Source organism: Aptenodytes patagonicus, chromosome 2, assembly GCF_965638725.1.
Source record: "Aptenodytes patagonicus chromosome 2, bAptPat1.pri.cur, whole genome shotgun sequence".
Lineage (NCBI taxonomy): Eukaryota > Metazoa > Chordata > Aves > Sphenisciformes > Spheniscidae > Aptenodytes > Aptenodytes patagonicus.
In genome coordinates this window covers 146,307,811-146,331,197 of record NC_134950.1, presented here as the reverse complement: position 1 = coordinate 146,331,197, position 23,387 = coordinate 146,307,811, and the positions used below count along the sequence as shown (strand labels likewise).

The window sequence follows — 23,387 nt, the reverse complement described above, 5'->3', positions numbered from 1 at the left end:
AGTACTGATAGGCTGCAATAAGGTCTCCCTGAAGCCTTCTCTTCTCTAGGCTGAACAACCCCAACTCTCTCAGACTTTCCTCATAGCAGAGGTGTTCCATTCCCCTGATCATTTTTGTGGCCCTCCTCTGGACCTTCTCCAACAGGTCCGTGTCTTTCTTATGCTGAGGGCTCCAGAGCTGGACACAGTACTCCAGGTGGGGTCTCCCCAGAGCAGAGTAGAGGGGCAGAATCACCTCCCTCCACCTGCTGGCCACGCTTCTTTTGATGCAGCCCAGGATACGATTGGCCTTCTGGGCTGCGAGCACACATTGCTGCCTCATGTCCAGCTTTTCATCCACCAGCACCCCCAAGTCCTTCTCGGCAGGGCTGCTCCCAATCCCTTCATCCCCCAGCCTGTATTGATACCAGGGGTTGCCCTGACCCCGGTGCAGGACCTTGCACTTGGCCTTGTTAAACCTCATGAGGTTCACACAGGCCCACTTCTTGAGCTTGTCCAGGTCCCTCTGGATGGCATCCCGTCCCTCTGGCGTGTCGACCGCACCACTCAGCTTGGTGTCATCTGCAAACTTGCTGAGGGTGCACTCGATCCCACTGTCTATGTCATTGATGAAGATATTAAACAGTACTGGTCCCAGTACGGACCCCTGCGGGACGCCACTCGTCACCAATTTCCATCTGGACATTGAGCCATTCATCAATGGACCTAAAGACTGTAAGTTGCCAAAGTTGAATCAGATGTGTAATAGAAAAATTAAAACATTTACCATTTTGTTCAGTATCAAAACATTCTTGTTTTCACAGTGGTGTAATGTGGGTCTTACAGTGTAACAAGAGCTATGAAGCATTTGAAGATGTGTGGTATCTTTTGTATATCACAGATACTTTTCTCATGGATAAGGAACTTTTCACTGTAGGAAGACTTTTATATGACTCCCACTTGTTTCCCAGTCTATTTCTAGGCTAAATTTACTGTAAAGAGAGAGGTTTTGCATCTGCCTATGTCAGTTCTCCAGTGTATTGAGGTCAGCTTCTATTCTCCTTGGCTCTGATGCCTAACTGGATAAATACAAATTCCACTTCCATCCTATTATTTTTCTAATCAAGGGTTTGTCCTGCAAAAGAAGATCTGAGGTGACTGTGTTTTCCATTATGCAAAACATTCCATTATGATAATATCTTCAGGACAGTCTTCTAAAGGTGCCCTGCCCAGAGAAATCACAAATGAGAGCAGTGACATAGTAGACAAATCCTGCATAATTTGCCCTCTCATTTAACGTTCAGGCCACAGAGTTCACCCTAATTTGCCATACACATTTCCTCTGACATTCTCGATCTGTACATATGGTAAAAATAAGAATTGGCAACTTTCACTATTCAGTGAAACATAACAGACTTCTGTTAAGTGCTTATCAAAAAAAGAAGGAGGAAGTGGTTGTAAAATGCAGTCATATTTAGTACATCCTTCGCTTTCTTTTGCCTTCTCCACTAAACTCACACTTAGTTAAATCTACAGTCAATGAAATTTACCTTTTGAGCTCAAGTTGTTTCCATTCAGAACAAAGTAAAAAAAAGCCAGCAAAGATAACCTGATATTTCTTAGAAATTCTCTTTTCCTTCTTATGCCAAATCCCAAGGGGCAGGGCTCCACAGAAAGGGAGTTTATTTTCTAAATCCTTTGAACACAAAGCTCTTTTACATTTTCTAGGACAAGATGTTTTCCTAGACAATCTCAATATTGTATCTTTGTTTTAATACTTTTCTCATAAAGGTGAATACACACACGTATTTTATTGTATATATTTAATTTCCATTAGAACTCGTTTCAATTATTTAAATATGAATTGGCTTACAAGCAGACTCCTGTGAAGACACGTGTCTGAGTCTTGGCAACCACATCATATTTCTGCAGTTTCTGTGTATTTGATTTGTCTGTTCTCTCTTCTTACTGTGCAAATTTGTGTGTTGTATGGGTATGTGTGCTAAATACGTAGGACAATGAATCTACGCTGACTTCTTTCTTCGGCAAAACTTCTGAATTCATGGGGTTTCTACAAGTTTTTAATGGTGATGGTTGTTTCTGACTATTTCTATAGCCAGCCAACTAAATTTTAGGGCTGTAGAAAACTTAGGCATTTTAATTATCATCCAAAATAGGTAAATGATCCTTTTCTTCTCTGGCTGTTCTAAAGTGTCCTTCCACATCTGGGGAACAGTATGCCATTGCTGGTCATTCCTATTCAGGGATTATTCCACTACTAAACAGAGCTTAATTTAATGCAATGTCCAGTCATGAACTTTATATCATCTTTTAGGCCTTGAATGCATTTCTTTTTTTTCTTTTTTTTACATCATGTATTGGTGTGGTCTGGTGTATCATCATCATTATGAACTTTTTAATTAAAGCAAATCCCTTGCCCTGATTTCCTGACTCAGTCTCTGATCTTTTCATATGTTTTCCATTTCTACCTGCAATCTTTTGAAGACCTTCCTCAACCGTCTCTGGTCTTTTGCAATTTTATCTCATTTACTGGAGCTGGTTTCAGTCCATGAAGTAATAATAAATTTGAAAAAAAACCCATATGGATATTAGATGTATTATCCTTATTGATCCATAATCTCATCAGCTACTGTGCAGCATTTGTGACTAAGGTGCATGACTGTTTTAATTCATCTTTACTGATCCACTGATGCTGAGCTGACTAATGCTGATGTGGATTTAACTACATGTAGGACTAGACCTCTCTGTAACTTTCCTTATGTTGCATGTCAGCACAGTATGTATTCTTCCTTCTCCAAGATGCAGCCATTTCATCTTCTTGGAACTCCACTTCATCTTCTTGGAACTAGTTTTAAGTTCAAGTCTACAAAACCAGTTTTCCAAGGTGGCAAATAATGCTTTCGTTAAATCAGACATATTTGCAAGTGGTGCCATATCATTTCCATTTACTGAAAAGCTTTGCTATAGATCTTTCAAAATTATGCCCTCCAAGCCACCTAACAGCAACGTTCAGCTTCATGATGAAAAGCGAGTGTGATTCCATGTCCCCTACTCCTAAATCAAACTTCGACTTACCCAATTGCTTGATTTTTCTACCATTTGTTACCATACTATAGGAGTCTCAACACGCACATTTTATAATTACAGTTATCTGAAACTCCACATGACATCCACACCCTCTATATTGTATCCACTCAAACCAAGTCAGTTGTTTTCCTCCAAAAGCTTTAACCCACCTTCATTACTCCCCTCCCATCAGTTGTCAAGAGTGATAATTTGATCAATACAGCTTGCGTCTGCTGTGAAGTCACACCGTTTCTGGCCCTCTGCTTCCTCTGAAACTGTCCTTAATCTCTTGGTAATTATGTTCAGGATGATTTTTTCCACCACTGACTAAGGTTAAACTTCCATAATTATCTGGATTGGCAGGACCTTCCTTTCTTTAAAGCTGGCACAGGTATTGCCTTTAGCTGCTTACCTGCTACCTCCTTGTGTTCCTGTACATCTGTGTATCTGGTTTTTGGCTGCTTTGTTGGCACTTGCACTGGCAGCCTTCAACAGTTCGGCCATTACACTGTCTGTTCCTGCAGCTATCCCACTTCTGACTACTGCACTGCTCTTCTCGCTTTTCTTCGTCTGCAAACATAAGTAGAACCAATATATCAAACAGCATAGCTATCAGGACCTTTCAAGTCAGTGATGTCAATATATTTTGTACTTTATTAAAAAAAACATGATCAGGATTATTGGACGAAGCCCCAGCTTATCACATCTGTATGCATGGTTACTATATCCATATTTACACTCTTTTTTTGAGGTCTGATTTCTTCAAAATGGTCCCCAAACCAAGTTTCCATCTTCATGGGACATAAGGAGGTAGCTTCTGAAAACCACCCCATGTGCATTAACACGCATTGTTATGCAGCCAGGTTTAAAATTCTTGGTTGGAGCAGGCAGTTGTATGAAGCCTGAAGGCCAACACAGGCCATCAAGTCTGCTCTGTGGATCTCCATGGTTTAGCAGGAAATGTTTGGATGGGAGCTTGCTGCATCCGTTGCCTCTCCTGCTGTCGCTGCTGCCATAGCCACTGCTTCTCTCTGGCTGTCGGTGTTCCAAACAGTGAGCCAGCACGGCGTTGTATGTACACAGCTAGCAAAACGCTCGCAGCACTATCTGCTCTCTCTTCTCCCCAGTGGTTCTGACCTTAATTGAATTTGGATGGAGAAACTGTGCGCCCAGATCAGCTACCAGGGCATAACAGGTTACTGTGCAGCTGCTGATCTGTGGTAACTGCTCATTCTTAGCTTGTGGAAAGTGCAAAGGAAACAGGGGTATCAAATTGTAAAAACTTGTGCATCCTACAGGTTGCGACTCCATAGTCATGCTGTGGTCACATACACAAAAACCGAAGCACCTCTGTCTGCAGTCCTGGGTATTCAACTCCAGGCAGATGCTCACTGCAAGAGCTTTTCAGATATCATCATATTTTTACTAATTCTTGACTTCTTCTACTCACTCTTCCTAACTACCACACTGTCCAAAGCCACTAAAACAGCCAGGCTTTCTGAATCAAAATGGGGAGAAGCTTCAGCAACCTCAGCCTCATGGTACAGCTGTGCCTGATCAGAACCGGGCATCTTCTGCCCACGTCAGTTCAAACACTGCCTATTTCCCATGCAGGGGCGCAGCAGAACTGTGAGGTGAAGCATGAATGAGAGGACATATTCTGCTTCCATTGCTGGATGAATCTGAAGATCAGCCCTGCAAGAGAGCATATTCTACCTGCTCAGTACCAAGAGGATCAAATACCACAGTATATTCCCTGGAGGAAATGGTTGCAGTTTCCTGGCTATGAGCATGTGAACAGAGCTGTGCTTTCTGTTTCACTTATCAAGACTACTATCTGTAAAACTGTACATTCCTTAATTAAACAGCAAAGAATGTGTTTGCTTAATTCTGCTTTCTATTGCAAAAACATACGATAGTGGAAGTGATGGATTCTGGTGTCTGCTAGCTCCCTGATACCGTTATGTGTTTTAGAATCTAGGCAATTAGACCATTCATGTGGTAATTCCTCCATTATACTTTTCACATTAATATGATAATTTCTTCTGAATTGTTTAGTCAAATTAATTGCATTGAGCCTTATTTCAGGTATACCAAGCATCCTTCTAAAAGGAGTTATTAAACTACCAATTTTTATCTCACTTAAAAATTGCCTTAGTAACAACATTCAGGAAAGCTGGTTCATGATCTGATATGGTGATAGCTCCAATTTTTATATGTGTTGTGTTGTCAGGCAGCTTGTGAGATAATAGAAAAGATCTACTCTTGGCTAGGGAGAGGATGAGATGTGAAGTTTTCTCTGCTGGAGTGCATATGCTTTCAGACATCAAAGCTTTTAAAATTTTCCATAGAGCAGAATGGAAACGGGACATTTTATCACCTGGGGTGCTGCCTGCTCCCTACTGCTTTGCCTGCCCAGCAGCTCTCTAGGGCAGGAGCAAAAGCAGTTCAGATCAGAGGCCAGAAGTGGGGGCATACTCCTGGCTATGGCTGTGGGCATCCACTGAGAGTAGATAGATGCCAGGACAAAAAAAAAATGGTAACTGTTTTTCTTGGGAACTTTATAATGACAACAAGCTTCAATAAAGAAGCTCTATCCTGGGCAATTATAAACGAAGCACCTGCAGGAGACGTTTCTTCACTCTTTAAAGGCTCTGACGTTCAACTTCAGATCTATCTTTTCCTCCAGCGTGGCATGGAAATAAACTGTAATCGTGTAGCACTGCCAGTCTATGTTATAAAGACTCTTGTTATAAGATAGAGTAGACGTCTGGTTACAAAATGGGAGTCTCCTAAAATACACACCCAATTTCTTTGTCATTAGTCTAGAGCAACATGAGAAAGCTATGCGTGATGAGTTCAGAGGCAGACGCTACATAGGCTGCACAGAACTGGTCAGGGAGCAGCAGTGAGAAACACAGCTGTCTCCTGCGAATGCGAAAGGGTCTCTGAACAATGTCAGATATGAATTTGGAAGGGTGACATTTTTATTTATTTTTATGGGGTGATTATCCACTTGTGAGAAATACAGGCCAAGCGTCTGGGAAAACTAATTACGTCTCAAATATATCTTGATAAAATATAAAGGCAGATTAAGTTCCTTGGGTCAAAAGCTGTTAGCATAAGTTTGAGATGATGAGTTCCTTGGTTCTTCACTGCTTTAAGAAAAGAGAGAGAGAGGATTTCTAAAGAAAAACCAAGAATACTAAAATAATGACTATGTGCATACAGAGAGAATTTGTTGATTAGGCTGGTAGGTACTTCTACAAAATACTATTTTTGCTGATTTTAGGTGTCATGTCCATTACTTCAGCCAAAAGGCTGTTCTCACAAGCTCTGTAGTAAATAACCCTCCCCATGGTTTGTCTTCTTGTTTCTAAAAGATCATCCGATTCTCTTGGACTTTTGAGCTCAAGAAAATGGAAAAAAAAGTGGGAGATGATCCTTTTAAAGGCAAAGTACATGCTGAAGGAAAACTCGAAGTGGCCAAAGTGCCACTTCCTATATACAGGTCAAAGGAGAAGGAGGTGAAATATTTGGGTACACACTAAAGGCTGTGTCACCCATGAAACTTCCACTTCAAATCCCAGTGAAATCTTCTCTGACTGGCTTGAGATAAGTAATCACCCAACACTAATCACCAAAGTTAAAATGTTGTTTTTCAACCTTGGTTTTAATTGAGCAATTCCGTATCTAAGTTTCTTGCCCAATAGTTATGCCAAATATTTTTAAATGTAGTTTAGATTTGAATCCTGAGGATGACAATCTCAGCCTACAGTTGAGTTGTCATGTTGATGATCATCATCACTGACCATCTGCCTCAGGTCAAATTTCTTTTATTGAGGCCTTTTTTTATTTATTCCTGGAGGATTTGCAGCCCAGTATGACAAACACCTGTCTGTCAGTGGCATGTTCTCAACTTCATTGCTTAGGCTGGTTGAGAAGCAGTTAGGACTCTTTACCTCCTGTCCACAACATAAAAGGGATAGAGTTTGTGTCTCCTGTTGCACCATTTAACCTTTACCAAGGGCTGCTGCTTCTCCCATGAAGAGACCTGCTCTATAGTGTGAGTAGTGGTACTGGGAGATCCAGTCACAGTAGATGTGTCACAGCTGATGTGGCTTGTAAATTAAGTCCGTGTGCCCAGTCCAGAGTTTCTCAGTGGCGGGTAGCTGTCCCCTCACAGCAACAGAGGAGTATGTCCCCTTCAAAAACAGTGGTCTGCAACCCACATTGGTAGAGATTGCAAGACTGCTATGCACCACTGTCCTTGGGGTTTCCCTTCCTATTAACGGATAATGCGTGTGCTGCTTACATGGTCTGATGTGTATTTAAATTGCCATTGACAATGGCATGCTGAGAGAGACATTTATTAGTTAGAGCATAAAAGGGAGGTAGGGAGAGGAAACTGGTGACGAAGCAAGTAAGTAAATAAATAAATTTAAACATCCTTAGTCAGAACATTCATCTGTCATATTGATTGCTTTTAAGATAAGAGCATAGATATTAAGAAGCTTGTATGCTACTATGAGAGAATACAGTTTAAGGTGATAGCCTGGCCACAGACTAATACCGCGACTTTATATAAATCCATTGTAAAGAGTCCTGCCATACATAGCAGGGGGAAGGTGATAAATTATGGCCTCAAGTCCTGTTGCCCCTCTTTTCAAGGAACTGAGTAAGCATTAAGGTGACTCAAGGCCTTTTATACTCCCAGGTCCCTCAGCCTAATGCATCCCTTTGCAGTACTGGAAGGAATAAAAGAAGAGGGATTTCTCCCCAAAGTTTTCACCTCAGCGGCTGGTCCAGCTGTGTCTAGATTATTTTTTTTTTCAGGTCAGAATAACTAAAGGTTAAATTTGCTTTGTGAAGGTGCAGTTAAAGCTGCAGCTTCATGATTGCTTGATGCCTGTCAAAGCTGGGGCTGTTGCCGCCAAGAGCCATCCCCTCCTTTCCCATCTTTCAGCTGATGCTTTCCCTTTCCCCTCTGCTGGCACTAGCACCCCTGCAGCCATGCCAAGAGCTGGAGAAGGGAACTGATGCAACTGGACATGTAGTGGATTTTGCTGGTAAGCTTTCAGCTGGGGCAGCGCACCATTCCGCTTCTCCCCGCTGCCCTGCAGGTGTTGCTGCACGCAGCAGGAGTGGGAGAAATGGCCGGGAGTGGGAGGAAGTGTGGGACCATCTCCCTCAGGGGGCTTAAAACAATTGTAATTCACAGCCCTCCAAAGCTTTCCAGGGAGGAAAAATAGGCCTCAGGAAAAAGAAATGTGTGTGCCAGCTTTAGGTTAAATTCCCTTTTCTATCACAGACTTTCTACCTGACTTTGAACAGGTCATTTTAATCTCTTTCTGCCTTAGATTTCCCTCTCCAAAACGAAGACAAAGCAGTACTTTTATCTTTCAGAACAAACACATTAGAGATTTTGAGGTGCTGAGGTGCCCAAGTACTCTGGGAATAGGGGCACAGAAAGACTTTTGATAGGTCTGCAAATATTTTTAAAGTGCTTCTGCCTCAAGCTTCCCTTTTTAATTGCCTTAATTGTAGACAGCATTTGTACTGCACAGCTAAGTTCTTTGTAGCTTAACATTTTCTAAGTATCCATGCTTTTAGCAAATCATTGGTGTAACTGAATTCCAGATAATAGAATTCAAGGTATAAAGATGAGATACATGGCAAAGGATGGAAGGGGTTTTTCAGGCTTTAGAAACGTTTCCACTGTGTTTCAAGTTTCAGTAACTTTTAGTGGCGTCACTCAACAAGAGAGTGAGCAAGCACTCCATGGTGAAAACACCAGCTGTGGTCTATTTTACATGCAGTTACCTTTCAATCAGTTACTCTACAGCATTACTCACTCCATCCGAACCTCAGCCTTATCTGAGATCAATGCAAGCTCATCAGACCTGACATTGTCATCTTTTTTCCAACAGAGCTAATGTATGGTTTTGTTTGTGAGCAGACCCATCACTTACAGGGCTTCAGACTACTAAACTTGCTTTAATACAGAGCAGACAGAGTGGTTGTTTGGACCACAACCATTTTTCCTATCATCCTATCAAATGGATGATAGTACTGCATCAATACTGTCATTGTGGTCCTCTTCCTAGTCTAAAAAGCTCTGCTCACAGAGTAACATCTGAAATGTTTATCCCTAGAAAAAATATACTTGATGTAGCCATAACAAGTGGTAGAATATCCTTTTTGCCTCAGAATTTGAGATTAGAATGTCTATATTTATAGCTAAAAGAGGATACCACTAGAAATAAATATTTACTAAGGTGGTGATACTATTACAAGGGCAGATCTTCATTCAAGAAGAAAAAGTCAGTCTTGTATTTACAAAACTCAAATGAGAGATTATAGACTCATTATTCTGGGATGTATCTGTCCAACTCTAGCAATCTGATTTTAAAGGGACGATTACCAGAAAGGACAGGCACCAGCACTTTTTACATATAAGGTCCCTGAAAGAAGCTGGGACCAGGGGTATTCACTGGTCTTTTTCTGAAACCGCACCTCTACATTTTCTCTCCAGCTTTACCACATACTCTTTTTTTGACCTTGGAAACACACTTCATTTCTCCACGTTTAAGTTCCTGCATTTAGAAAATGGGGATTAAGAACATAGACGCAAAGCTGCTCTAAGTTTATTGATATTTGCAGCTTTCAGAGCTCTAATGGGTGGCACCATACAAAGGCAAAGAATTCTTTACATTTTACTGAAGTGATTCATTTTTCAGCTGGCCACAATGTTGTACTGCAAATCTTCAGTGAGTGCGGACTTGCCAATTTGAAGAAACAACTGATTTAACTAAATGGTTTTTCAAAGACATGTAGAGAAATTGGTGCAACCCCATCACGGAGATAAATTTATATTAGGCTGAGTGCCTCGTATTGATTAAGCTTATGTCAGCAAGGAATCAACTTGCTAATTCCACGAAAGGCACTTTTAAACTGAAATAAGAGTGTCTACACAGGGGGTTAGTTTTATATTGGCACTTTTTTTCCCAAATAAGACAAGTGTTTAAGCCCCATATCCCTAGTGCGGTGCATTTCAAAAGAAAAAAAAAAGAAAAAGTAAGAGAAGTGGCATAGCAGACATGGCAAAATCCATTAGGTTTAAGATATATCCTGTCCTTAGCACTCTGAGTGCTACATTGGCTCAGAATTAGGCTTGCTATGATTTGAAGCATCTTTAAGTCTGCTGCTATTTAACACATTATGGGGGAACACAGTTCTGTCACAGTTTTTTAATGGCTCAAACAATGCTGACTGGCACATCCCAGAGATATGCCAGCTCAAGGCTGTGGTTTCATGGCAGCCTAACTTCTCCTGCAGATCAACTCTGCAACTATGAAATCTTTGTATCATGCAACCTGGAAGCCACAAGTACATCATTTGTAAGAAGGAGGGAAAAGTGCCTCCCAAAGCAGTTCAGTAAACCCTTTTGCTTGTTGTGGCAGTGGTGTAGACAAAGTTTAGGACAAGCTGCTGCTAGCCCTTCTCTGCCAAAAGGAGGACCCAGACCTCCAACTCTTAATCATCATCACATATGTACTTGGAAGGATGTATGTGTAGGCACAGTGCACTGTACTGCCGACTTTTAAGCAAATATTTAAATCAGTCTGCATTTTTAAAAAGCTATGATGTATTCAAAGAAGCAGCTATACAATTGTAAAAAAGTATATAAATAGAAATATAAAAACTCAATGGCTTTGCAGAAATACTAACTTTGTCCATCTGTCTATCTATAATAAATGGCAGAGCAACAGCGAATGTCCGAAAGAATCACATCAGCAAAGTACTTCCTGAATTTTAACAATGATTTCAACTGATAACTGATAACAACACGTGGGAGCCAGAAGGTAGACATCCCTTCCTTTCCCTTCCCATCCCTTTCTATTGCTTTCTATTTGGTGTTCATATTTTTATGTATATCCTTCCTCATGAATTAAAGAGCTTCCAAAATGGAAGAGTAAACACAAAGTCCTCGTCTCCTTCACTTTCCTGGTAGAGTACGTAAGGATGGAATTTCCCTTCCTTTCCAAGGGTGTGACTGGACCTTGCTTCCAATGGTATGACTACCACTGAGAGTCAAAAGTGGGAAAAAGGAGGTGTTTTCCTCTGAAAATACAGAAGCACATAAGCATGCCAGTATCTTCTGGATGTTACAGATTTAGACAGCCAGCTGTGCACTAGCTGTGTCTCCTGCATATGGGCTGATTCCTGCCAAGCAGACTTGAGGCTGAGGGTGTTACTGCAGTGGTGTGCTGTTGTCACAGGGCTGTGGCTGCTGAGACCAGCCATCCCTGACATGGCTTGGATCAGTCCAGTGTGAGACTTTGAGGTAAGGAAGAAAACCTTGATAGACTCTGCATTTGGCAAGTGGCCAGCTGAAGGGAACAGAAGACTTGGGACACAGAGATGATGTGGCTTGTCCTGCTGGTCTTCAGTGCTGGGAACTCCGCGATAGGTTTCTTAATGTTAGCAATACCCTATGAAAGTACACAGAATTACAACAACCATCCCTGCAGATGGTAAATGTGTGGCTTTCCACAGATAAGTCCAAATCCAGTAAAAATTACACAATCTTGTTAGTCACTATGGAAAACAGAGACATCACGAAATCCAGAAGCAAAGAGTCCAGATGTGCACTGATGTTCAATAGCTTAATGTTCTGTCAGGGATACTAGGGGAGGAGAGGCTTGAACACTTTACAGTTGGGCTATATGTTGTGATTGCGTACGTGAGCTATACAGAATGACCACCTGCGACAACAGGGAGTGAAACTTCATCATCCTTAAGGTAACATTCACTACCATGAACTTTGAGATTTTTCTGAAGTGCTGCTTCTTCTCCTTTTTGAAACCTGTGGGATCAGGCTAAGGATGGTTTATCTGGGGCCCACGTGAGATATCCGATACACTTCTAGAGGTGCCACAGTGTCGAGTGGTTGCTGTGCAGCCAGGCTCAGAGACTAGGGGAAAAGCTAACTAGAAAAGTCAGCTGCAGAATTGGGGGAAGGTCTAGAACACTAATCCTGTCTATCCTTGAGACAATTCCTTTCGCACAACCAGCCCAAAGTTTCTGAAAAGAATTTACTTCAAAATACAGCTGACCCCTCCTATATGAAGAAGAATGTATTTAGGGGAGAAGTGGTGCTTACAAGCAGATCCTAGTAGCGCATTCCTTTCAGTCTTGCTGGGCAGTTTGCCTCTGTTTACACTGGTTAAATATTTAAAGCTATCTTTCCAAAGTAAAGGAAAAGCCCAAAAGATTTTTTCTAAAGTGAAAGTTGAGATTCTCCTTTAATAGGTACCAAACCACATTCCATAAAGAAAGGCAGATGCAGGCTGTGAATTACTCCCTGCTCTGATCTCATCCTGTTCACTCTCTCAGCAACATTCATGGAAAATACATGCACACCTAAAAGACACAGCAAAACAACTTTTCTCCACTCTATCCCCCCACCTCACACATATACCTTTTCGATTTGTGTATCTTGAAATACTAATGCAGAAAATATGATCTGAATCTCATTTACATCAGTGGAAATGGGGAGTAATTTCACCAAAAGGAATGTACTTAAAGCACTGCAAAAGCAGTGTGAGACCAGAAGTAAAAGCTCATCACGTAATTTCTCCTTGCATCACAGCCTTGTGAAGCTCTACTCGCTTCCCTTGCATCTGTGAAATCAGCAGCTCTACTCCTGGGAGTAAGGATTGCCGGCTTAGGCCCTTAAATCAGCCTCTCTGTGTTTGAAGAACAAGAGAGAGGCTGTGTTTTCAGGCACTGTATGTAACTGTAGAAGAACGCACTCAAGAAAGGGAAATAAAAAGAGAGTAAAAATGTTCGCATTCTCTCTGAACAAAATGAGCTGTGATCTGCAATCGCCCTTTTAAGAGTTGTGACTTTTTCTTGTTCTCCGGAAAACTTCTGGCAGCAGCAGCCAGGCTGCAGCCCCTGCGCCTCTCACCCCAGCGCAGAACATGTCAGGGAAGGCAGGCAACATACGGCTTTAATTTGCAAGGGATCATCTACATTTCTTCTGAAGAGAAAAGAAAACCAAATCAAATCTCCACATACTCAATCTATCTTGAATAAACAGTATTAAGGGAAAAATGCTGTGGGTATTGGGAGGAAGAGACTCTCTGTAGTCCACTTTGACTGTGCATACCGTTTCTCCTCGTGCCTCTTTAAAGCATATAAAATCACTGTAATGGGGGGCTGACTTACACGAGTGCTAGTCAAAGATTGCTCTTTATTCCTAGCCCATGCTACACGGTAGGAGTTTGGGTTACAATAGGTGTCACACAGCAGGAGTAAATTACCACTGACTTCAGCGGCTAGAGCTGCATTTCCATGCTATTTCTCTTATTCCCACAACCCCCAAATAGAATAAAAGTACAATTTTTACCTAAATTGACAATCACAGACTAATACAGCTAATTAATAAAAGGCACATATAAAGGCATCTGGGATGAATTTGAGGGTAAGATGACCTGGGCCACCCGATGGTAAGATAATTACTTGGTATCTTGTCAAATGCCTGTTAATAACAACTGCCTCCACACCGAGATGACTTTCTGAGCACTTGGCTGTACAGCCTTGAGACCCTTCACTGCAGTAAGTATTCTGGCTGCACCATCGCCTAGGGTTTGTGTTCAGGTCCTACTGATTTTCTTTGCTAATCGCTGCATGTGTTTGTTATTTTTGTCAGCACAGGCATACTTCCAAGAGTATTCTAGGTGTTCCAAGAAATAGTCAATGTCCAAGGTAGGCTTTTAAATTTTAAGTATTTTGTTCTTCTGGCAAGACTAAATCCGTGAGATACTACGGTCCATGGCCCTGGAGCAGATGGCTATGTCATTGGCATGCTGCAAAGTGAAAAATATCTTACCGTGCAACTGTAAAAGCTGCTTGGGAGTCTTGTCCAGATAATTTGTCTCCAGAATTTTGGTCTGTAGATCTGGGTGTCAACTTCTAGGGTCAAACAACTTAGTTTAAGGAGTTTGTATTACCTGGATTAAGGATTTTATCACCAGAAATATATGGTAGCTTTAATATGGCAATGTAAGGGGGCACCCTATTTCATCTTACAATTTGAGATGTATGACACTGTAATCACCTCTCCTTCATTTCACTGCATTTACACTGTTCATACCAATTCTTCAGCAAGCATCCCTGTCTGTGCATCATGAGGACTTGTGATGGGTACTGCCAGCACTGAAGAGAGAGATGCCAAAATGAGTCCCACCTGAGCTGCGGACCTGTAGTGTCTCATTTGGAACCCTCTAGGTCACTCCGAGAGACTTCATGAATGTAGTATGCACATTGCTGCCCATCACAGATTACGTACTTGAACGCTTCTCTCTACCAAGCTATCAAAAATCCTTTCTTTCCATCCAGAACTAACACCCCTGCCCCCCCCCCCCAACATTAACGGTTCCTATCAGCCAAGATTCATGCTCAACAGGAGACAAAAATCAAACTTGTCACAGTGTATTATGATGATCATACTTTTAACCTCTTATTTAACATTTAAATCACGAAATCTTGAATCAGCTAAAAAGCTAATTATGTGAGCATAACTTCTGCTTTCATTTGGTGGACAAACATACATTTATGTTATCATCTGTGTTTAGATTTTATTCATTTGGGTGGTCACTAGCCTTACTACACATATAGTTTGTGCTTATATTGCATTCTCTGCATGTAACATAGGCCTGTGAGATAAAGCTGAATAATTTCCTCTAGAGAAACAAGTTTTCCTTAAATGCTGTGGAAAGGAAGCATTCACTCTATCCTATTTCTGCCAGCCACTTAAAGGAAAACAAGAAAATACTCCAACTACTTTTTGCTTTGTTTCTTTCCAAAATGAAAAATGTAGATAGCTGCTTTTTTTTTGGCCAAAGATTTGTGTCATCCCCGCCCCCTGTAAGAACAGTACAAAACAGCACCCTGAGGACAGCAGCATAGTGAGGATGCTACTGGGATATAAACAAAGTAAGAGGACAAAACGCGGTACCCTTCCCACCTGCCAGAGTCCTAATTTCCCCTACTGGCTACTGTAACAAGTAACAACAGCGCATTGTTTTGAAGTAAAAGTTGAATTTTTTTTTTAAGGTACGATTTTAATGCCCAAATTCTGGTCTCTCTTAGAATGGAAGACTGTATTTCCCTGGGAAGGGGAAAGAAGAGTGCCCGTGCTTTAAGAAAGACACTTTGTCTGTGTAAGAACATGATGACCATCATACTGACCCAAGCGAAGCTGGCATCCAGTCCAGTCTCCTCTCTCCAACAGTCACCTGTGGTGGATACCTAAAGAATCATTAAAAGAACAAGGCAGACACACAGTGATAGTTTCCTGTGGATGTGATGTGCAGAACTAGGGTTGTATGAAGAAGTGGCATCTTTTATTAGACCAAGACATATAGGTGGAAAAATTAGACAAACTTTTGGCCATACAAACTTTTCTTCAGGTTAGAAACACCAGCTGCAGCTCTCAGTTAAAAACAATTGCTTAGCATTTACTAAGCTATTTATTAAGTAAGCCAGCTCTGAAAGGAAGAAGATGCTAGCTGTAGAAAAGAGAGGACGTTAATAATGTTAACAATGCAGAGGATGTTAAGGATGGGAGAAAGAGTGGCATTTATTAGCTAAGCAAAAAGGAGAGAGAATTACCTTACAGTCTGTTGATTTGGAGAGAGGTAAGTGGGAGGAGGGGGAGGTGGAAGCAGAAAGAAATGATAATCTACTATCAGACCAGCATCTCTACTGAGACCCTGGTTTTGGGTGTTGGGCAGAGTTAGGAAACCTAGTTCCCATGCTTACTTCTGTGGGACAAGTTCTGTAGTTTCCCTTAAGGATCAGGACTCAAAGATCAGAGGGAGAATGTAGTGTTTTGTGAGAAACTCTCCCTCACCAACAGCACAGTGTTTTGGTCTATAAAGACCGTCTCTGGGAGTTCATGCTGGTGCCGAGTGGTCGTTTTCAGTAGCAAAACCACCAGGAAGGCAGCCATGCACAGGATGAAGTATGTTACAGTCCTGGAACTGCAAATGTAAGATCGGAGGATGCTGATGGTTTGATGGCAGGAGGTGTTCATTGTTGTAGCAGCGGATGGGCATCAACACATCGTACATTTCTTGCTCAGGCACGGTTTAAACTGATCTGGTGTTTTGGACCACAGAGAATTACTTCTAATGATGAGTTTTGTGGTTTGGGGTGCTTGAAATGTAGGACAAGTGCTTCTGGGAAGATTCTTTCCACATAGGATTTTCTTCTGTTATGTGAAAAATCATTAAACAGTTAAAACCAGCAAGTCCTAGGAACTTTCCTGAACTTACCAGCTCTCAGCCCTCATTCTTCCCCTCACAATACCCCCTCCATTCCCGTTTCCACTTTTTCTTTCTGAGCTGGTCTCACTGATGCATCCCTATCTAAGCTCTAAGCAGTTGTTCTCAAGTTGCGTCTAGCTTTGGTAGTTACTGCTTCAGAACCAAAAAAAAAGCTTGTTAACCCAGAAATTTGTCTACTTTTCCTTCTATACCAGTTGATCTGAAGAAAGTTATTACCTACATGTACAAACCTTGTCATGTACACACTGATCTTTCTCCTAGAACAATCTTCTGGCTTGTTGCACACAGCAACTTAGAACAGTGACTTTTCAGTGTTTTCCAGATTGAGAAGTGAGTATTTCCTAAATATTTCAAATGCAGGCCCCGTAGATAGAATTTAAGCCAACTGACAATGGACTTAGGCATCTTAACTACCTTCCCTGGATTGTGTGATACGTCCCCAGGTCTGAAGACCACAGGCAGAAAGCCACAGAGGCTTCCTGAGACTAGTTAGGAATTCCCACTCATTTTCTATGAGAAACAGCATGTATAATACTTGTTCCTATCTAAAGATCCAATGTTCAGTTGTTTTAGGATGAATAGGAAAACAATACTGTCATTTAGGGCTGAATATAAATTAGGTTTTGTGCTAGAAAGGAGTTAGTAATTTTAATTACTGATGTAGATCTGACAAGGAAAATCTGTAGCTTAAAACTGTAAATATGATATGCATGGAATCAAACTTTTTTCAGCAGAAGATGGAAAAAGATATCATTTGTGCATATCATTTTTGAACTACCGTCCTCTGAGAAGAGAGTTCTTGACAGAACTCAATGAACCTCAGTACACAAGGACATCAGGAATCGACATATTTAAGGTCGTGCAATTTCTAAACATGATCCCGCTCCTGCAGTCGTTACACAGCATAGATGTTGCTATTAATTAGTTTGAATGTGGGACAGCACTGCTGGGAGAAAGAAAGTGTCCTAAATAGCATGGTCCAAATTTTATCTGTAGCTATCCAAGAAATACGGATGTCTTTTATTAACCCTTGCCACCTGTGACAGCTAGAAATAAATGCTGGGCTTGTCTTATTCCTAATGGATTTTTGCAGCTCATTAGCGTATAAAGTGGGAAGGGTGGGAGCATGCTGCAGAGAAGGAAGACAGCTGGCTGGCGAAGTTTCATGCCTGGTTCAGCTCTGAATGGCAGCATTAACCGTTGGACAAATATGAGGACATTCACGTCCACGACACAGAGGCTTGGTTACTGAATGTTTGGAGAACGTGGTAGGATTCTCCTCCTCTCCAGGAGCACGGTTTATTATTCTTATTGAATTCCAGCGAGTACAGTAAATCCCCCATTCAGCCTCCATCATTTTTCCAGACTATGTATTTCAGAAGAGCCAACAGGACCTCCATTCTGCACGAGTGACGGGGTTTTAGATAGGCAGAAAGAAATGGCCACTGTTGGCGGTCACTGTATGCCCATTCACCCCCTCCCCAGAATATAGTGAACATAAAAAACCTGACGGGACGCGTTTGCAAGTCATGCAGCATTCATCTTGAATTAAGCTGGAATAGCTGCCCACTGGGCAGAGGAAGGAAGGGGAGCGGGAAAGCCCTGTTGCGATTATTTTCACATCTCAGGCTGCTGCTGTAGACATGATAGGAGGAGGATGCGCGTAAAATACTGGCGATAACTCGGTAGCGAGATACTTAAAGCGTCTCTGGAGGGAGGCGAGTGTTGGCCACTCGCACATCACCGGTTGCGCGTGAGACGCCAATACCGCGATCTCTGCCGTCAAACCGCCGCCGCTCCTGCCTGCGCCCGAAGTTATCACAGCAACCCTATCTTCTAGATTTCAGTCCTGCAAAGATGCTCCCCGATTGTTCATTGCTCCCTGCAGCGGACCCCGGACAACAGCACTGGCCTCTCCCCGCCCCCCCCCCCCCCCCCCCCCGCCCTTTGCTATTTGGCAAATATCGATCCCCCCGCTCTGCCCCCCGGCCCCTGCCGGGCTGTGAAGGGAGCCGGAATAGGCACAGCTGCCTTTCCGCCGGGGGAGACGCCGAGTTCGATGGGCCCTGGACCGCGCCGAGGTGCGCAGTTCAATGGCCTTAACTATCGTTATCACCGGGGAATCCAAAAACACCCCCCGGGACAGCCGCGACCGGCACCCCGGCGGCTCCGCCGTGCAGCCGCCGCCGTCCAGCCGAGCCGTCCCGGCGGGCCCGGCCTCCCCCTGCCCCTCCGCGCTGCCGACCGAAAAGGCACGGCCCCCCGCCCCCCCGATCATCCCCCCCGCCACCGCACGGGGCCGCCCCCCCTCCCGCGGCGGGGCCCCCCTTCCCCCGCACCGCCCCCGCCGCCGCCGCCTTTGTGCGCGGCGCGGGGCTGCCCCGCGCCCGCCTGCGCCCGCCCCCGGGTGAGGCGTTGGGAGACGGTCCCTTACGCAGGAAAGTTCGGCGTCGGTTTCAAGGCTCCTCCCTCCCGGTGAAAGGCAGACTGCGGGGCGCCTGGAAACCGGTCGGAGGGAGCGCGGCGCGGCGAGGCGAGGGGCGCGGGCTCGAGGGGCCGGCACAAATGGTCAGGCGGCGGCGGCGGCGGCGGAGGCGGCGGCGGTAGTCGGAGGCGCGGCGGGCGCTGCCGCCGGTGCGGGCAGAGCTGCGCGCCGCGGCCGCGCGAGTGGCGGCCGGGGCTGCCCCGTCCCTGCCCGCCGCTCTCTTCATGAGTCGCAAGTTCGGGCCGGGAGGAGCAGCGGCGGCGGCGGCGGGGCGGCGGGAGCCCGGCTGGGCAGGCGGCACCGACTGAGCATGGCCGAGCGGCGCGGGCCGGCGGCGAGCGGCGGCGGGGAAGTTGGCGGCGGGCGGCGGGCGGGCGGCGGCGGCCGGTGCCCGCGGCTGCCGCCGCCGCCGCTGCTGCTGCTGCTGTGGGCGGCGGCGCTGCCGGCCGGGGGCCAGCCGCCGGCGCCGCCGTACAACGGCGAGCGGGGCATCTCCATCCCGGACCACGGCTACTGCCAGCCCATCTCCATCCCGCTGTGCACCGACATCGCCTACAACCAGACCATCATGCCCAACCTGCTGGGCCACACCAACCAGGAGGACGCGGGGCTGGAGGTGCACCAGTTCTACCCGCTGGTGAAGGTGCAGTGCTCCGCCGAGCTCAAGTTCTTCCTCTGCTCCATGTACGCCCCGGTGTGCACCGTGCTGGAGCAGGCCCTGCCGCCCTGCCGCTCCCTCTGCGAGCGGGCCCGCCAGGGCTGCGAGGCCCTCATGAACAAGTTTGGCTTCCAGTGGCCCGACACACTGCGCTGCGAGAAGTTCCCGGTGCACGGGGCCGGCGAGCTCTGCGTGGGGCAAAACGCCTCTGAGCGCGGCACCCCCACACCCGCCCTGCGCCCTGAGAGCTGGACCAGCAATCCCCACCGCGGGGGCACTGGCGGCGGCCCCGGGGGCTCGGGGCCCGGCGAGCCCCGCGGGCGCTTCTCTTGCCCGCGGGCACTGAAGGTGCCTTCCTACCTGAACTACCGCTTCCTGGGGGAGAAGGACTGCGGGGCACCCTGCGAGCCCGGCCGCCTCTACGGGCTCATGTACTTCGGGCCCGAGGAGCTGCGCTTCTCCCGCACCTGGATCGGCATCTGGTCGGTGCTCTGCTGCGCTTCCACCCTCTTCACTGTCCTCACCTACCTGGTGGACATGAAGCGGTTCAGCTACCCCGAGCGGCCCATCATCTTCCTCTCGGGCTGCTACACAGCAGTGGCTGTGGCCTACATCGCAGGCTTCCTCCTGGAGGAGAGGGTGGTCTGCAACGAGCGCTTCGCTGAGGACGGCTCCCGCACCGTAGCACAGGGCACAAAGCGGGAGGGCTGCACCATCCTCTTCATGATGCTCTACTTCTTCGGCATGGCCAGCTCCATCTGGTGGGTCATCCTCTCCCTCACCTGGTTCCTGGCTGCCGGCATGAAGTGGGGCCATGAGGCCATCGAGGCCAACTCCCAGTACTTCCACCTCGCCGCCTGGGCCGTGCCGGCCATCAAGACCATCACCATCCTGGCCCTGGGGCAGGTGGACGGGGACGTCCTTAGCGGTGTCTGCTTTGTGGGCATCAATAATGTGGACGCCCTGCGGGGCTTCGTGCTGGCCCCCTTGTTTGTCTACCTGTTCATCGGCACCTCCTTCCTGCTGGCTGGCTTCGTGTCCCTCTTCAGGATCCGGACCATCATGAAGCACGACGGAACCAAGACGGAAAAGCTGGAGAAGCTCATGGTGAGGATAGGCATCTTCAGCGTCCTCTACACAGTGCCGGCCACCATCGTCATTGCCTGCTATTTTTACGAGCAAGCTTTTAGGGAACAGTGGGAGAGGAGCTGGGTCACACAGAGCTGTAAGAGCTATGCCATCCCCTGCCCCAACAACCATAGCAGCCACCACCCGCCCATGAGCCCTGACTTCACCGTCTTCATGATCAAGTATCTCATGACCTTAATCGTGGGCATCACCTCGGGCTTCTGGATCTGGTCTGGGAAAACCCTGAACTCCTGGAGGAAGTTTTACACCAGGCTCACCAACAGCAAGCAGGGCGAGACCACCGTCTAAGACCCCCGCCCGCCGGGCCAGGGGGACGGCGGGCGGCCAGAGGACCGGGGCTCTGCCTTGGGAAGCAGCTCCTTATCCAGCCTGGGCAAACTTTGGGGACCATGAGTCGCTTCCGCAGGCGGCGGGGAGCGGAGGACGAGCCAGGTGGGGACCCCTGTGCCTGGGATCACCCGGCTCTGCCCTCCCTGCTCCTCTCGGGCTGTCTCCTGTAGGAACTGAACGCACTGTCAGGTTGGGGGAGAGGGATGTAAATAGCCTCTGTAAGATTTTGTAAGTATATTTGTATTTAAATTACAAAAATCTCACTTTTCTTAATTATTTAGGACACTTTTAACCCATTTGCGGATTTTGCTTCCTCACCCCCCCTTTTTTTTTTTAATTAAAAAAAAAAAAAGGCGTTGGATTTTTATTTCGTAGGGCAGGATGGGAAAAACTGCCGGTAAGAGCAACCAAAACAAACCCCTTTCTTCTCCCCCACGCAGGTTTTGTAATGGCTTTGCTTGGAGTTTCAGTTGCATGAGCAGCAGGGCCCGGAGTGAGGCTGCCGCCACCGCCGGGGGCGCCTCCTGAGGCGGGCTGGGCCCCGGTCCCCGGTCCCGGCCTGCCAGAGGTATGTGGCGGTGGCGGTGGAGGTGGGGTTGGGGAGGAGCGCCGCTTCCCGCCCCGGCCCCGGCCCCGGCCCCGTGTGGGGGAGGACGGACCCCCGCCTGGCCCCACACGGGGGAGGAGGACTGACAGCCGCCCGGCCACGGCGCGGGGACGGCGCTTCACTTCGCCTCGGCCGGCCCCAGCGGGACCCTCCAGACCCTTTTGGGGGGAGGTTAGGAACAACATCCAGCCCTGCCCGGCGGTGTGCCCGGCCTTTCTCTGGAGGGAGACCCTCTCCGCAGTGCCCGGGGCTAGGGGGATTGGCTGCCGGCTGCCCTCTCCCAGTTTTACAAAATTTATTTAAATGCACCACATAGTTTAAGAGGAGTTGGCCTGTTCTGTTGCAGGAGTTGAGGTTTGACACCATCTGCACCTGTAGCACGTCCAATGGTTTAGGAGGCGGATGGGGACGTAGATGATTTCCCTCTTGTTGTGTTTTTTTAAGCCCACTTTTCGGTGGTGAGGTGGGAGCGGTGGCAGCGGAGGCGGGACCGGGGCCGGTGCTCCCCGGGGGCACCCTGCGGGTGCTCCCACCGCCTCCTGCCCTGGTGCCCTCCCTGCCGGGCTGCTGTTGGCTGGGGTTAGCAGGACCAGGAAACGCGGGCTCAGAAAAAAGAGCCTTACTGGAATAAAACGCAGCATTCAGGTTTTTGTTTTGTTTTTTCTTAATTATATCCATAAGCTGGCTCTTCATTTGGGAAACATTGGAGCCATTGCCATTCCCCTGAATTTTAATTCATTGACGTTTAATTCATTACATATTATGAGGGTGTGATGATTTTTGCCAGTAGTAAAAACAAAGGAAGGGAAAACACAAAACCGGAATGTTTAAGCACTCTGGTGGTATGTGAGACCTTAAAGAGCCTCTGCTGTCTTTTTTTTCCCCTCTTTTTTTCGGTACGGGAATAACATTGCATACTGCAGAGATAAGGTACCATGTGTGCAGTGTATCTACTACCTTGTATGCTCCTGGGTGTGTGGGATTGTGCTTCTTAATACAAAAAAAAAAAGGTTAAAAATGAAATTGTAACTTTCGACAGATGCATTTGAATATTTAGTCCTCTGTATGAAAAACAGCAGAATGCTTCTCTCCTGATTGTATTCTTTTAAACTTTTTTTATATTACAAATGCCTGTATTTAGGTTCATAAACATTATCTATGGCTACCATACCCTGAAATGCAAAATTATTTGAATTTGGTATGCATTTATTTCTGTTCATTATCACAAGATCATCTATATTTATAGAGGAATAGAAATTTATATATATTAAATACCATATTTTTAATTTCTCTGAAATAAATTGAGGTTTTGTACAAAACTATCTTGTCCCTTTACGTATTCCTCTGACTAACTCCAATACTGTGTGAAAGCAGTGTATATACTACAAGATGTGTGGGATTCCTTTTTTCTTTTCTTATGTTGAGTTCACAGTAACAAGCTGGAATTCAGTGTAGGAATTCATTGTGCATTTTGGTTTTTATCTCTGGGCCGGACTAGATTAATCCTTCAAAAGAAGTAATGTAAACTGTTCAAGATCTCTGACAGGGTATGGTCGGTGGTGTGAAATCCAAGAAGAGATCTGCTATATGGCAGGAGAAGAAAGAAGCTCACCAGTTCTTTTTCTTTCTTTTTTTTGTTGAAGAAAAGGGTTCTCTCAACTTAGCCTTTCTTCTCCCTTTCCTATTAAAATAAAAAAAAAGATTTTCTCACTGCTCAAAATTGACACTCAA

At 45.7% G+C, this 23,387-nt stretch overlaps 1 protein-coding gene across 1 annotated transcript; it reads left to right on the top strand.

The window, feature by feature from the left end:
- The first annotated feature begins 19,081 nt into the window (after positions 1 to 19,081).
- FZD1 (frizzled class receptor 1) lies at positions 19,082 to 22,969 on the top strand. The gene has a single exon (XM_076331546.1). The coding sequence runs from the start codon at positions 19,223 to 19,225 to the stop codon at positions 21,005 to 21,007; it is 1,785 nt and encodes a 594-aa protein (XP_076187661.1). The 5' UTR covers positions 19,082 to 19,222; the 3' UTR covers positions 21,008 to 22,969.
- The last annotated feature ends 418 nt before the right edge of the window (positions 22,970 to 23,387 follow it).

Bases quoted from the DNA above. Each gene is read 5' to 3' on its own strand.
- FZD1 (XM_076331546.1), top strand. From the start codon at position 19,223: ATGGCCGAGCGGCGCGGGCCGGCGGCGAGCGGCGGCGGGGAAGTTGGC.